Source organism: Cynara cardunculus (genome assembly GCF_001531365.2).
Source record: "Cynara cardunculus var. scolymus isolate 2C chromosome LG 1, CcrdV1, whole genome shotgun sequence".
NCBI lineage: Eukaryota > Viridiplantae > Streptophyta > Magnoliopsida > Asterales > Asteraceae > Cynara > Cynara cardunculus.
Genome location: NC_037528.1, coordinates 24,445,460 through 24,461,811, shown reverse-complemented (window position 1 = coordinate 24,461,811; position 16,352 = coordinate 24,445,460). Strand labels below are relative to the sequence as shown.

The following is a 16,352-nucleotide window of genomic DNA, read 5'->3' as shown; positions in this document are numbered from 1 at the left end:
GTGAGTGTTGTCTTCTTGAAGTATCGCTGTCTCTGATGAATTTACAATGCAAGTTCTTCAGCGATCACTGAACATACTCAGTGATGATCGCTGGAACTGAAATTACAGAAACACAAATACAATGTGAAAGAGAAAAGAGATTATCATCAAATCACTGAGAGAGAGGATCAACACCTTGTTTCACTTAAATCGCTTACTTGAGTTCCATAGATGGTAAAAAGAATGAAATGAGCCCAACCCCTCCTTTTATACTTTCCTTTTCAAGAAAGTCGGCTATTACAACCTCCTCCACCCTAACCCCCCATGCATGCACATAAACTCAATATGTATATACATATATACATTTATTCCCTTCAAATAATCAATTTATGCATGTATATAARATTATATACACATACACACCAATGCATGTATTTAGTTATGTATATAATTATACCATCATATTTAATACATACTCAATTCACATATTAGCATGATCAAATATAACAATTTATCATGTTGTCATATAATTATTAACAAATAATCACGTATAGGTTACCTCAGGTGACAACCAAGATCTGGTTATCACATTATCCAATTCAAAATGATAATTATTCTAATTTCTAATTATTATTTATGAAATTTTCTAGTTGATGGATTATGTGGTTTATATTGCTTCGCACCTTCTTGTTTGAACCTTATATATATATATATATATATTATGTATGTATATATATCTATATAGAGGAAGTTTATTTTGCAAATCATGTTGTTTGTATAAACCGTACAAACCTCATTATACTAATCATAATTTTTCATTTTGTTCATTTTTTGTAATTTTGAGAAGTTGATTAATCATTTTTATTGTGAAGGTTGTTAATCATGGATATTATCATCTTTATTATATTAACTTGAGAGAAATTATTGAAACAGTTTCATTAAAATTTCATAAGTATTATATGAAATAATTTTATAACCATATATGAAACAACTTCATCAAAAAAAAAAATATATATATTATATGAAACAATTTCATGAAATTTTTTCATAAGATTAAACAATAAAATCGACGAATGAGGGTGGTTTGCATGATTTATACAAAGATGGGTGGTTTGAATCTGATCGCCCCCCTCTGTGTATGTATGTATGTATGTATGTATGTATGTATGCATGCATGCATGTATGTATGCATGCATGTATGTATGTATGTATGTATGTATGTATGTAAAGTCTAAAAAACCCAACAAACTATCTGATTTTGAACGATTAAATCCTTAAACTATTTTTTTGAATGATAAAACCCTTAAACTTTCTAAAACCGATTATATACGTCTTTGTAACCTGTAAAAACAGATTAATGTGATAAAAATTTGGAAAAAATCTTAATAAACCCAACAAACTATCTGATTTTGAATGATTAACTCCTTTTTTTTAACAAATAAATCCCTGGATCTTTTCTTAAATCTTTTTACCACATAAATTCTTGAATTTTTTTGAATAAATAAATGCCAAACTTTTTTTTTGAATAAACAAAATTATGAACTTAATTTTGAACAAATAAATCTGGAACTTACTTTGAACAAATTCATGAACAAAAGTTAAAAATAGAAAAATTATGTCATTTCCTTACTAATTTCAAAGCTTACAAAAGTTATGGTTAAAGCATAAATTAAATTCATCAACTTAATTCTTTATGTATAAATATTTTTGTATATATTATTTATGCTTAAGACATAGCTTTTGAATGTTTCATAATTAGTAATGGAAATGATATAATTTTCTCCGTTTAATTGGTTCATTGTATTTTGTTGTCGATGAGGGAAATTGTATATATTTTTTTGTTCATGATTTTGTTCCAAAAAAGTTTTGGATTTATTTGTTCAAAATTAAGTTCATGATTTTGTTTCTTCAAAAAAAGTTTGGATTTATTTGTTCATATAAAGTTCAAGAATTTATTTGGTAAAAAGATTTAGAAAAAAGTTTAGGAATTTATTTGTTAAAAAATAGAGACTTAATCATTTAAAATTAGATAGTTTGTTGGGTTTTTTAGACTTTTCCCAAATTTATTATCAGATTAACCTATTTTTATAGGTTACAAGAATGTATTTAACCGGTTTTTAGAAAGTTTAAAGGTTTTAGCTTTTTGAAAAATAGTTTAAGAACTTAATCATTGAAAATCAGATGGTTTCTGGGCTTTTTAGACTTTCCCATGTATATATGAGTTAAATCATGTGAGTACCAAAAAAGAGGTTGAGAACCATGAGAACCAATCTAAGCCCTAATCTCGTTTTGATCCTATGGCTTTAATTGAAAGTTATTTTAAAAAAAAAATGACATGATCGTCATTTTGGTATCATAGATTCACCAGATAAACACATACTCAACATGTTATTTCACTTCATGAAATAGAACACAATTTTCATAAATATGCTATTTCATCATATGAAATCCAAATATAATGTTCACATACACACACACACACACACACACACATATATATATATATGTGTGTGTGTGTGTGTGTGTGTGTCATTTCATCACTTGAAATCAAACACAATTTTCATAATGCAACGAACCAATTTTTTTCTTCTTATAGTATAACGTCGATATAAAAAAACATCGCAAAGTCTAATCAGTCTATCGCCATGGAACATTTCACGATAAATAAAAATGTAAAAGAAACTTGTCTAAATCTCGACCATTTTAAAATCTCGAACAACGCTCCACGATATGCCTTTATTCCACGATAACCAGGTTCTAACCTTTCTCTTTCCCCTTACTACTACTCCCGAGTGTATGACGACCTAGTTGCATAATTATCTTGAAAAGGAGTTAGGCGAGCCTTTGGCTAAATGAATTCACGGTTTCAATGCACTTGAAATATATATAAAGTAATTTCACAAAACATCATATACTTATCATGTGAAAAAAAAACATAATTCACAAAGCTATTGGAGTTATGCGAGATGTCTACCTCACACAACTTTACCTGGCGAACTCACACAGCAAGTTAGCACTTATTAGTTAGACAACCTCACAAAGTATGCTTGCCTTATTAGATGCAAATTCGCACTGTAGTACACCCCCATTGGCACACAAATACTCAAAACACATATCATAAAAACATTTCACGTTTAATGCGTAAACGACATATTAAAATCTCGAGAAACTTCAAGCAAGTTTGTGAATAATTATAAATAAAGCACAAAACCATTTAAAAATAAATCATGTGTAACTCACAGTAGAAGTTGTTGCTCAAACTGATCTTTGAAGTGGCTAGGATCTGCCGATTAATGCCAAACTAGTTGAGTTGTAGCGAACCTTTGTCTTCCTCTCTGGTATCCGCTAGCTCTCCTTCTCGATTTATTTCTTACCAAGGTTACCATTCCCAATGCCTTTTATATCCTCCAATAGACAATTTCAAAGCATGTGAATCAATCTTTCAGAAATGACCAGTGCCTTATTTTGGTCGATTGACTTTCAACTCAATTAGAAGACCACCCTTTCACCTACATTTTTAGTCCTTAAGAGTTACCAACCATTTTCTCTTTTTTTTTTTTTACAAATTTTCCCCTTAACAAAATTTCATCCTCAAAATTTGCAACACCCAGAATTTTGGGTAAGTAGAATTCTAAGAATTATCCTATCTTTTGCGACCAAAATAGTTGTTATTCTATATCTTGATAGTTGGAGTATTTTTGGGTATTTTTAAAGTTAAGGTTTCACTCCAAAGGTGCAAGTCTGAAACTCGCGGTACATCCTGGGTGATAGTGTCGATTGTTATAATAACTGTCAAGACCGCACGAGACTCACCAGGTCTAGGTACATGTGGGGAGATAGGGCGATGATAGTGCCACCGACACTATCGCATGTTAGTACCGAATGAGGCAGAGCTGCATAAAGACACAATTTCTGGACTTCTTCATTCATTTCTCTCATCTACCACTTTCTTCTTTTACTACTCTCCTCATTGAATTCGTTTTTTTGGAGCATTTACTCCACTTCTCCAACCATTCCAAGGTATTTAATCATCATTTAGCTAGAGATCCAAGTCTAGAGTTCAAGAGTCAAGTTCCTCGTCTTTATTAAGGGTTTTGGTGATCTCTAAGTTTTTTGTTTTAATCAAACCTAGCATTGTGAGTTCATTATAATTTTTACTTAACCATATACATGTTAAAATGATGCATTTTAGTTTTTTAAAATTTTTATTTCTTGTATTTCACATTTGGTTGATTTTGGACCATCCAGGTAAAAAAAAATGAGAATTTTGGGAACTTTCATATCTTCGATAAAACAAGTGTGGGGAATGGTTTTAAATAACTGAGAGGTAATTATTTCAAAGTCTTGATGAATTTTGGAACTTAACCCATAAAGTTCATATGATATGGAAATTGTTGATAAAATGAGGATTTTACCTACTTGATGATTATTGGTAAACAAACACCACTCATTTGGTAAAGTATGAGATATCTATAAGATATGTTTAGATGGCTAAAAATGCAATGACTCCATAGGCATAGAATTTGGTTTCTATAAAATGTGTAAGGGGCAAAATTTCTCTAATAATAACTTGGAAATATACATTGTGAATTTATGTAATTTCCAATCCATCCCTTACTGTAGCTTGTAAATAGGCATTGTGATTATATGTAATTTTCTAGTGAACGATATTCTCATCTCATTTGACTATACACTGGATTGATGTCAATGGTTACTTATCTATATGAGATGCTCATATAACATTAGTTTGTGGATTACTTATGTGTTATGTCACAACAAATGGCAAATCGGGTCTCTCCCGTCATCTTCAGATGTTTTATGCTCTTCCAACGGTAAGCATGAGTTGATTGTATAAATAACTCGATTAAAGCTATGTTTTTCGTTTTATAGTTTTATTGAATAACTGTTTGTTCTCACTTGGCATTAAACCTAACACTTTTCTCAAATGACATGTATATATCAGGATCTCTTAGTGGTAGGGCTCCTAAGGTATCAGAGAATCGATGATGGCCATTAGAGTCATTTTTGTGAATGATAGCTTCTGGTCAATTGGCATTATATAAACTTGCACATGATTCTTTTGGGTGAAGATAGAGAAACTCGTCTATAATCTAGAATTGGAATAGTTTAGATAGGTAGGTTGTCATTTATCCTCTTTATGTTTGGGATTGTGAATGCTATACTATTTCCCCACTTTTGGGTCATTTTATATTTGATAGACTCTATTTCCATCAAGATATTCGGTTTAAATTGTCTCCTATTTTAGGAGTGTTACAAAATTTTCCTATTCAAATAAATAAGAGTACTTCAATCTCATCTCCTTCTCAGGTTCCCAAGTTGTTTCCGGCCCTCTATAATGTCTCCATTGAACTTTCACGAGAGCAATCTCGTTATTTTTTTAGTTTCCTTTCCTTTTTATCATTGATAGCTTCTGTTTCTTTAATATAATTCAAAGTATTGTCCACCTTTACGTGACTCGACACTTTCATCAGCCAAACACTTTCTTAAATTGGATATGTGGAACGTGTTATGGATACCTTTAAGTTCTTCATGTAGTTCAGACTTATAGGAAATCTTGCCTTCCCTTTCTAGTATCTTGTAAGGACCAATGTAATGAGGACTCAACTTCTATTCCTTGCAAAATGTATCACACATTTCCATTAGATCTTAAGCATAACTTTGTCCCCAACTTGAAATTCTATTGGTTCCTGTCTTTCATCGATATAACTTTTTTGCTTATCTTGAGCAATCTTTAACCTTTCCTTTATATGGTTTATCTTATCAGTAGTTTGCTGAACTATTTCAAGGCGAGCCAATTGTCTTTCTCGCACCTCATTCCTAACACAATGACGTTCAACACTTATTTCCATACAAAGCCTCATACGGGAGATGGACTTTCTATAACCCTGCAAAATCTATAGCACATGCCCGCAACATATCTTCTAGGGTTTGAATGGTCCTCTCACTTTGATCTTCTGTTTGTGGGTGATAGCCTATACCTAGTTTTACTCATGACCACAATTCTCTTTGAAAGCTTTGCCAAAATATAGAGGTAAATCTTTATCTCTATCTGAGACTATTGATAGTGGAACACTATGTTGAGTCACAGTCTCGTCTACATAGAGCTTAGCTAGTCATTTCATCGAGTATGTTTCCTTAATTGGTAGAAAATATGCTGACTTAGTGAGTCTATCAACGATTACCCACATTGCATCATAACCCTTTGGTGTTCTTGGCAACTTTGTCACAAAACCCATTGTAATGTGGTCCCACTTTCACATCGGAATTTCTAAGGGTTGTAGTTTACCATATGGTCATTGATGTTCAACTTCAACTTACAGACATGTCAAGCACCTTTCGACGTGACAGGCTATGTCTTTATTCATCCTTGGCCACCAGTAAGACTAACGAAGATCTCGATACATTTTATTGTTACCCAAGTGTATAGAATACCGAGATTTATGGGATTCATCTAACACTTGGTTACGAAAGTTGTTCCAAGCAAGGAATCCAAATTTTACCCTTGTAGCACTTTAATCCCTGATTATTATCTTCAAAAAAAAAATGATCCCTATCATTCTCTCACCCTTCAAGTTCCCTTCTACTAAAGCTTCTTATTGAATTTTATTGAGTTCATCAGTCTAACTAAAAGTAACCTCCATCTACATTTCTCTAATCCTCACTCGATAACTCATTTATTTACAACTTAATGCGTCAACCACCACATTCGCCTTTCCGAGATGATACAAAACTTCACAGTCATAAACTTTTATCAACTCCATCCATCTTTGTTGTCTCATATTTAGTGCCTTCTGATCTAACAAGTATTTATGCTCTTGTTAATGCCATATAAGTAATGACTCCAGATTTTTAATGCAAATACCATAACTACCAATTTGAAGTCGTGGGTTGGATACCGTTTCTCGTGTTCCTTCAATTGAGGCATATGCCATAACTTTCCCTTGTTGTATTAGCACAAATCCAAGTCCTATCATGGAGGCATCATTGTAAACCATAATCCCTTCAGTTCCTTATGGTAAAGTCAATACTGGTGCAGTGCTCAACTTTTCCTTTAAGACTCTAAACACCTTTTCTTGAGTTGGTTTCCTTTCAAACTCTATACACTTTGTGGCGATGTCAATGGCGTCGTCCATGAAAAGTACTGAATGAACCTTCGGTAAGAACCTATTTATCATAAGAAACTTTGTACCTCAGACGGGGTTATTGGTGGCTTTTACTTCTTTATAGCGTCCACCTTGGTCAGATCTACTTATATTCCTTCTTGGGTCAATACATACCCTAGAAATTAAACTTCTCGGATCCATAACTCATACTTAGAAAATTTTACGCATAACTTTTTCTATTTCTACAAACTTAAAACCGCCCGAAGATGTTAATCATGCTCATTCTCGATGCGTGAATAGATCAAAATATTGTCAATGAAAACAATGATGAACTTATCCAAGTAGGGTTTGCATACCCTATTCATCAGGTTCATCAAGGTTGCGGGTGGATTTTTCAACCCACACCACATTATCAGGAATTCATAATGCCCATACCTAGTTCCAAAAGCTATCTTAGGCGCATCCGCTTCTCGAACCTTTAGTTGATGGTAACCCGATGGTCGATCGACCTTCGAGAAATAATTGGCACCTTGGAGTTGATAAAAAAGATCTTAAATTCTTGAGAGGGATACCTAATTTTCATCATAACCTTGTTAAGCTTGTGGTAGTCGGTACACATTCACATCGTACCGTCCTTTTTCTTAACAAATAACACAAGGGCTCCTAAAGCTAAGGTGCTAGGGTGTATAAAGCCCTTGTCGAACAACTTCTACAAATCAAACATCAGCTCCTTCAGTTCTGGGTGTGCTAGACGTATGGTGTCTGAGCAATAGGTGTTGCTTCAAGTACTAGATCAATTTGAAACTGTACTTGTCTCTCCTGTGGTAGACTTGTCAGATCATCTGAAAAGAATTCGGGAAACTCTTTTACAATGATAATGTATTTCATACTCCTTTTATCTTTCTTAGCATCTATCAAATATGCGAATAACTCTAATACCCCTTTCTTACACACCGCCTTGCTTTTGCCGAAGAGATTATGCTGAATTTCCTATTTCTTCTGTCTCCATATAAAACTATGTTCCGTTATCAGGTAATTCAAACTTAATTATCTTTTTGTTACACATAATTATTGCCTCGTTTATGGCTAACTAGTTCGTTCCAATTATTATATCAAATTCCCCAAAGATCATAAGGAGTAGTTTTAATAGAATTAAACATCTGAATATTTCAGTCATCATACTCCTTTCTAATCATCATTCAGTTATCATCGACAGTTTCTACTTCTAAGGCCGAGCTTAAAGGTTTCAATATTTGTAACACCCCAAACTTCCACATTTGCATATAACATGTACTTCATATAAAAGAAATACAATTTACATCACAAAGGTCCCACTAGTACAAGAAACTTATGTACATAATTTACAACTCAAAATTCCAAAAGGAGGTTCTTGTATAATCTCATGCATAACAACATGTATCTTCAAAATACATCAATCAACAGGTTGATCTTCAAAATAGAAGATAAGCATATTAGGAAAATAATCATATTTCCCCTTCCCTTTTATCCCGAGACCTAGCCGAACCAGCAACACATATTTTAAAACACAAACTGAGGGTTAAACTGCCAATCGCTAGTGCAACCACGGCCTTGGCGCCCAGCTCCGCTCGAGAAGCTTCCTTTACCTTAAGGGTCCATGTCCTTGGGCATTCTTTTGTCAGGAGATCTAGTGAGATAACCTTTGCAATTAAAATTCATATTTGAATATCCAACCACTTTAAATCAAATATAACTTCAGTAAAACAAAACTGCAAATTATAAAACAATCTTACCACATAAGAAGATTAACCACTCAGGTTCTCACTGACATCAGAAATACAACTCTCAAAACTTACAAGTCTCAATTGATTAGAGCTTATAGTCTTAACCTCCACGATCATATGATAGAGTAACAATAAATAACAGTCACCAGAGTTCTTGGTCATTATCAAAAACTTTTAAGATACAATCAGTTCTAAACTTAAATAAAAACTGATTAAATAATAACCAACGACCCTTTGTTTTTTTCTTTTTTCAAATCACTACTCTTTGAAATGCTCAAAATATGATATCTCAAAATCATATGAAAACACAGACAATTAATTCCTCCAGCTATAAGCCATTTTTCCCTTCTCAATAACATCGTTGTTATCATTTCAATAAGAGAAATATTCCCAAGTCTTCTTGTCACAAAGAAATATACACTTAGATTGCATCTTACGAATGTGATAACAACAGCTATAATAGTAACCACAAACACAATTGCCACGCTTATCCAAATGTACACCTCTCCTTGATATGCCACCCTTATCCCATGATACACTTCTCCTTGATATGCCACCCTTGTTTCCACCTCAAATCTACAGATAAATCTGTAGTTTTAGCGAATAATGTCTTCAAAATACTTTCATATAAGAAACTTTATCTCAAGAACTTTCATAGTTCTTAAATTCACTTTTTGATCTCAACTCACTATTTCTTTCAAAACAGACTTCACGTCACAGCCGTTTTAAATGAAAACAACAATATCTTTTATCAATATATAAACCACTTTTAAAAGATACAAAATATCCTCCTCCAATATAAAAACAGTTAGAAACTGTTAAACAACATTTGAATGATAACAGTCCTCATCAGACAGACTCTGGGTGATAAAGGGCCCTCATCGGCCAACACTATGGTCGATAATCCCTCCTCATATATCATACAACACTCAAACAACAATAATCTCATCGAAAGTACGATGTTACTTCAGACTTGTACTCTTTAAATAACTCTGAAGTATAATTCTAAAAAATGACTCTTCAGAATTGAATTTTTTAGAAATGAAACTAAATCAATAATTAGTTAAAATGATGTTAACCCTAGAATAAAATTAAATTTAGTAATGAAACTATATCAGTAAATTGAATTTAAACTTAGAAGTAAATTTAGCATGACTCTTCAGACTTGTACTCTTGAAATAAATCTGAAGTAAAACTCTTCAGACTTCAGAGCTCTATATAGGCAAGCCAGAAGCTCTGCATGCACTATGTAGAGGCTCTGCATGCACTATGCAAAGGCTCTGCATGGTGCTCCGTCCGAAAAAGAAGACTTCAGAGTTCGGGTGAGCTAACTCTAAAGAATGACTTTTCATACTTGTACTCTGGAAATAACTCTAAAGTAAAACTTTGAAGAATGACGCTTCGGACTTGTACTCTTGAAATAACTCTGAAGTATAAAATCAATCCCACTAAATCAGAGTTCAGACTTCTACGTCTGAAAAAAAGACTTCAGAGTTCAGAATTCAGAGTTTGGGTGAGCTAAGTCTGAAAAAGAAGACTTCAGAATTTGAGTGAGCTAACTCTGAAGAATGAATCTTCATACTTGTACTCTTTAGACTTGTAGAAGACTTCAGAGTTCAAACTTCTAAATCTGAAAAAGAAGACTTCAGACTTCTTTTTCTAAGTCTAAAAAAAAGACTTCAGAGTTCAGACTTTTAAGTCTGAAAAAGAAGACTTCAGAGTTCAGACTCCAGAGTTTGGTGAGCTAAGTCTGAAAAAGCAGACTTTAGAGTTCGGGTGAGCTAACTCTTTAGAATGACTCTTCAGACTTGTACTCTTGAAATAACTCTGAAGTATAACTCTAAAGTATAACTCTAAAGAATGACTTCAACTTGTACTCTTTAAATAACTTTGAAGTAAAAATCTGAAGAATGACTTCAGACTTGTACTATTGAAATAACTAAAGTATAACTCTGAAGAATGACTCTTCAGACTTGAATTTAGAAATGAAACTATACCAATAATTAGTTAAAATGAAGTTAACCCTAGAATAAAACTGAATTTAGAAATGAAACTATATTAGTAATTTAATTTAAACTTAGAATAACGCATGTGTCAAATCTGAAGACGAAGTCTGAAGACGTTGAGTTAAGAGTTATTCAAATACCCAATATCTTTGAAAAAGACCCCATGGTAAAGTTTGGATCATAGAAAGCAAGACCAACTAGAGCTCCTCAGATCCTTAAGGACCAGAGCCCTTGTGGACTCACCAACCAAAAACAAGGCCAACCAAAGGTCATTTGGTCAAACCAGAGCCCCTCTAGTCAACCAGAGTTTATGGTTCGTTTATCCAGAGTCTCTGGGTCATAAAAATGTTAAATGCTTAAAGAATTTGAATTCCAATTACAACCAAAGACCCTCTGGTTAAATATGAAGATCAATCAAAGCCCCTCTGGTTCCTTTATGATGTATTGGAATATTTTTCCAAGGTTTAAATAAACAATCAAAAGCAAAGCCATCCAGAAGCCAGACCAACCAAAGGGGCTCTGGCTTACAAGACTAAGTCTAAGACTTAAAGACTTATCTTCAAAGTCTAGATAATTTATTACAAGACTTGTACTCTTGAAATTACTCTGAAGTAAAACTCTTCAGACTTCAGAGCTCTGTATAGGCATGCCAGAAGCTCTGTATGCACTATGCAGAGGCTATGTGCTCCGTTTGGAAAAGAAGACTACAGAGTTTAGGTGAACTAACTCTGAACAATGACTCTTCAGACTTGTACTCTAGAAATAACTCTGAAATAAAACTCTGAAGAATGACTCTTCAGACTTGTAATCTTGAATAACTCTAAATTATAAAATCAATCCCATTACATCAGAGTTCAGACTTCTAAGTCTGAAAAAAAAGACTTCAGAGTTCAGACTTCTAAGTCTGAAAAAAAAGACTTCAGAGTTCAGACTTCAAAGTTTAGGTGAGCTAAGTCTGAAAAAGAAGACTTTAGAATTCGGTTAAGTTAATTCTAAAGAATGACTCTTCAGACTTGTACTCTTCAGAATTGTAAAAGACTTCATAGTTCAGACTTCTAAATCTGAAAATGAAGACTTCATACCTCTTTTTCTAAGTCTAAAAAAAAGACTTCAGAGTTCAGATTTCTAAGTCTGAAAAAGAAGACTTCATAGTTTAGACTCCAAAGTTCGATTGAGCTATGTCTGAAAAAACAAACTTCAGAGTTCGGGTGAGCTAACTCTGAAGAATGATTTTAGACTTGTTCTCTTGAAATAACTCCGAAGTAAAACTTTTCAGTAAATTGAGTTTAGAATAAAATGAATTTAATCCTAGAATAAAATTGAATTTAGAAATGAAACTTTATTAGTAATTTGAATTTAAACATAGAAGTAAACACTATTTTTTTCGGGAATCAGTTATCACACGAATTAATTAGCCGAAGAATAAAATCGATTACATCTTAAATTAGTGGTATTGATTGAATAAGAGGATACATGTCAATCAAATGAGTATAACTGAACTGTTAATGTAAACTGTGTCTAGATACGTTCAAATGAGTCTAATTGAACCATTAATGTAATTGTGTCTAGATACATGTTTAGGCGGGAAAACAAGACAACCGACTCACCAGAAGATGATACGTGTAACCCAAGTTACTTATTTATTATATGTATAGATATATAGAGGTAGATCAAATGCAAAACAGACCTTTTGTACAAACCGTAAAAACCTAATTCAAGCAACCATATTTTTTTCTTTCACTTTTTCTAATTATAAAGGTTGACTGGTTATTTTTATTGTGGAGGACGTTAACTATGGACATTATCATCTTTATTATACTAATTTTAGAAAACAAATTTCATCAAAATGAAAAATGCATGAAGCAACTTCATTTTTACATAGAAACAAAAATGTATGAAACAATTTCATCATTTTAAACAATTTCGTGAAAATTTTCATTAAATTAAACAATGAAATCAATAGTTTGTATAGTTTGTACAAATAGCTTGGTTTAAATTTGATCTCTCCGAATGGTTTAATTTACAATTCCTTTAAAACTTACAACCCTTACAATCAAAATTTTAACCATTGATTTCATGATCGACATTTACAATAGATGTGGACCAAATATTTTTATTTAAAAAAAACAAAAAAATAAAAACAAAATAACTGCTTATCATTCATTCAACGGTTAAGATGGAGTTACAAAAATTGTAAGATTTACATGGTTTACAAATTAAATTAACCTTGACTTATGTATTCTATAGACTTGAGATCATGTGAGACCAAGGTTTTTCATAAAACCCGTAAGACCAATTCTCAACCTTGGATTATATCTACAATCTGAACATTCATAATCACAAAATTGGCACGAGACTTCTCAATAATCACAAAATTGCCACCGTGCAACTTTAGACCATAGATCATTAGCTTATAAAGTTGATCAATGAACATAAATTGGTCTTACGGGTCTCACGAAAAACCCTTGGTCTCACGTGAACTCAACTCTGTATATACATACACAGTACAACAAAATCGGGTTTATGGGATACTCCCAAATTGTAAGCGTCCTAATAGACCTCTTTATAAGACTTAGTTTATAGGACAAAGAAAATAAAGTGTCTTATCTAATGGTGTTGTATTGAGTTTATATGACGTTTTTTGATGTCGTAATAAGTTTTTTATGACACTTTTAATATAAAGCGTCCCACTATCAACTTTATAGGACACTATTTGAAAAAATGTCCTATAAAAACAAGTGTCCTATAAAAAATTGAGTTTATAGGACAATTTCTCAAAAGTGCCATATAAAGTTGCTAATGCGATACTTTGTATTAATAATGTCCTTAAAAACTTGTTAAGATGTTCAAAAGTGTCGTATAAACTTATTACAACACCTTTATATAGGACGCTTTATATTTTGGTCCTATAAATTAAGTCATATAAAGCGGTCTATTGGGACACTTAGAGATTGGGGGTGTCATATAAATCCAATTTTGTTGTAGTGACATATATATATATATATATATATATATATATACGTATATGTATATGTACATATATATATATATGTATATGTATATATATGTATATACATATACATATATATACATATATGTATATGTATATATATATATATATACACACATGTACGACCTTTGGTTGGGTCTTTGCTAGCTTCTAAGAGTGAGCCATGAAAGAAATTAAAGACGAAACATATTTTAAAAACAAAAAATTATAAGTAAGGATGGGCCAGTGAGACCTCTGCTTACTGCTTTTGACTTTAAAGTTTAAACTAATTAAGAATATGTATATATAAATGATATCATATTTATTTAAAAAACATACAAATAAATGAGTACATACATTCCATTATAACCATATGAAACCCTCATTTCTTAAACAAAACAATGTATTGTTGATCGAATTCAAAATTATGCAAAATAAAGATGATGAAAAAGCAAATATCAAAGCTCATAGTAGGTCACCGTCTCTCATAACTTAGAAAGTGGTAGCATATGCTGAAACTATTAAAGATAGAAGTGGGATGGTTGCCAATCTGATAGAAACCGCATCCGATGAACCATCGTTTGTTGATGGGACCGAATTCGATCCACGACCCGTATCCGACGGGTTGTTTGGAGATGAAGAAGATGGTGTTGTTGTTGGAGAGTTGCCGGGAGATGACGCTGTTTAATTCAAAACATTATGCAAGAATTAGTACATGAACAACTACGGGTTTATTTAAATTCTTAGAAAAACAAAGATATTAAATGTAAAATTGATGGTATATATAGTAGTTGTTTTTTTTTCTTTTTATAAAGGTTTAACAGCCAAATAACAGGTTCTAAGCTTTCTTAAGAAAAAAAAATGAAATCAAATACAACCAAACAAAAAAAATTGATCATATATCAGGTTTAAGTCAGTAAAAAGGTGTTACCGTTGCATTCACTGGTTGGTGGTGTTTGAACGTTACATGCCTTAGGCAACTCAAGGGCCTGCGCTTGGTTAATGTTAAGACCTAGGGACGAGCCACCACCGTTTAGGACCTCACACAAGCACTTTGGTTGTGAACGAACCACACTAGCCAATTGGGTGCAACACCCTGAAGAGGGGGTTGACGAGTTTCCAGTGATGTAGTTAAGGCAAGGTGACATGCTAATGATCACATTCGTGCATCCTGAAGATGATTGAGCCATTCCACAACCACATAACATGGCCAATGTGATAGCCACGATCACTGATTTCAAAACAAGAGCGTTATGTGTTTGATTTTGTGCCATCATAGAGGTGTTTGATGAAGAATGAGTGTCTAAGATTATCGTGAATTCGATTGAAGAAAGAATCAGTGTTTCGGTTTGATTTATAGAGGAAATTGGATGAAAAAGTCAAAGTCAATTATTGAGGTAAGAGGGGTTGCATTTAGGTGACCAACTACACTCCTAATCCATGGCACATATTGTTTTTATAATTTTTTAATTTTCCTTTTACATTTTATATGTTATTTTCTTTTCTTTGTCGAAACAAATTTAATTGGTTTATTTATGAATGAACCAGTCGTAAATGAAATTTTATAAAACACTGAACCTACTGTTCATATTACATTTACTACTTAGGCTTTTTATACATATTCAGATAAAAAAAGACTGTAATCAGAATCGAGACTCATTAAATTGCCAAAACGAAATCAGCTAATCCAAAATACTTAGATTTGGGACGTCATAAATGTTTGTAAATTCATATCGTGTTAGGGTCAAGGTTGAATCAAATCGTGTGATTCTGAAAAAGGGTGTTTTTCCCATGACCTATCTTGTTCATGAAATTGTGGAGTAAAATTCTGCAACCAACCGACACAAATTACATTCTACATCTTCAACTACTTACCATGAACTCAGGATGCAGTTGAAAGCTAACAGTGGGATAAAGTTATACTCTTATTGAGTCAATTCAAACACGCTAATTTTGATAAAACTATAAGACCAACAGTATATTTAGAAAGAATTTTTAATCAAATTGACAACACACAAACCAGATCAATTCTAATGCTAGTACATATAAATATTAGTTTATCCGTTTTACAAAAATGCAATGTTTACGTGATGCATATCTATACCATATTATAAAGCATTTGAGAAAAACTCTTAAAACCATTTTTTATGCATGAAGTACTGTCTATTAATGCATATTACTTAAAATTTAAGATTACAAGTAAATTGTGCGTAAGTACAACTTATTAAAGCTCCATTTATGAATTCGTATAACTAACGACATATAAATATAATCAAATATAGGATAAACATCTCATTTTAAATATAGAAAATTTAAAATATAATTAAGATAATTATTGAGTTCTAACAGAATCATTATCTTTATAAAAAATTTATTATTAAGGCAAAAATAAATTACTTCACTATTTAACCTAATCAAATTATAATAAAAATTTGAATTAGAGAAATTGTACAAAAAACGAGAACTTTTAAATAGTTAATTTAATATTAAT

The 16,352-nt window shown here is 32.2% G+C and overlaps 1 protein-coding gene across 1 annotated transcript; it reads right to left on the bottom strand.

The window, feature by feature from the left end:
* Nucleotides 1–14,222: 14,222 nt before the first annotated feature.
* Nucleotides 14,223–15,181, bottom strand: LOC112522222 (non-specific lipid-transfer protein-like protein At2g13820). Its single transcript, XM_025131322.1, has 2 exons — nucleotides 14,793–15,181; nucleotides 14,223–14,541 (listed from the first exon to the last, which is right to left on the bottom strand). The coding sequence occupies exons 1-2, from the start codon at nucleotides 15,136–15,138 to the stop codon at nucleotides 14,354–14,356; spliced, it is 534 nt and encodes a 177-aa protein (XP_024987090.1). The 5' UTR covers nucleotides 15,139–15,181; the 3' UTR covers nucleotides 14,223–14,353.
* Between the last annotated feature and the right edge of the window lie 1,171 nt (nucleotides 15,182–16,352).

Coding starts and splice junctions, on each gene's coding strand:
- LOC112522222 (XM_025131322.1), bottom strand. CDS start 15,138: ATGATGGCACAAAATCAAACACATAACGCTCTTGTTTTGAAATCAGTG. Junction 14,542..14,792: donor ACCAACCAGTGAATGCAACG/GTAACACCTTTT, acceptor TGAATTAAACAG/CGTCATCTCCCGGCAACTCT.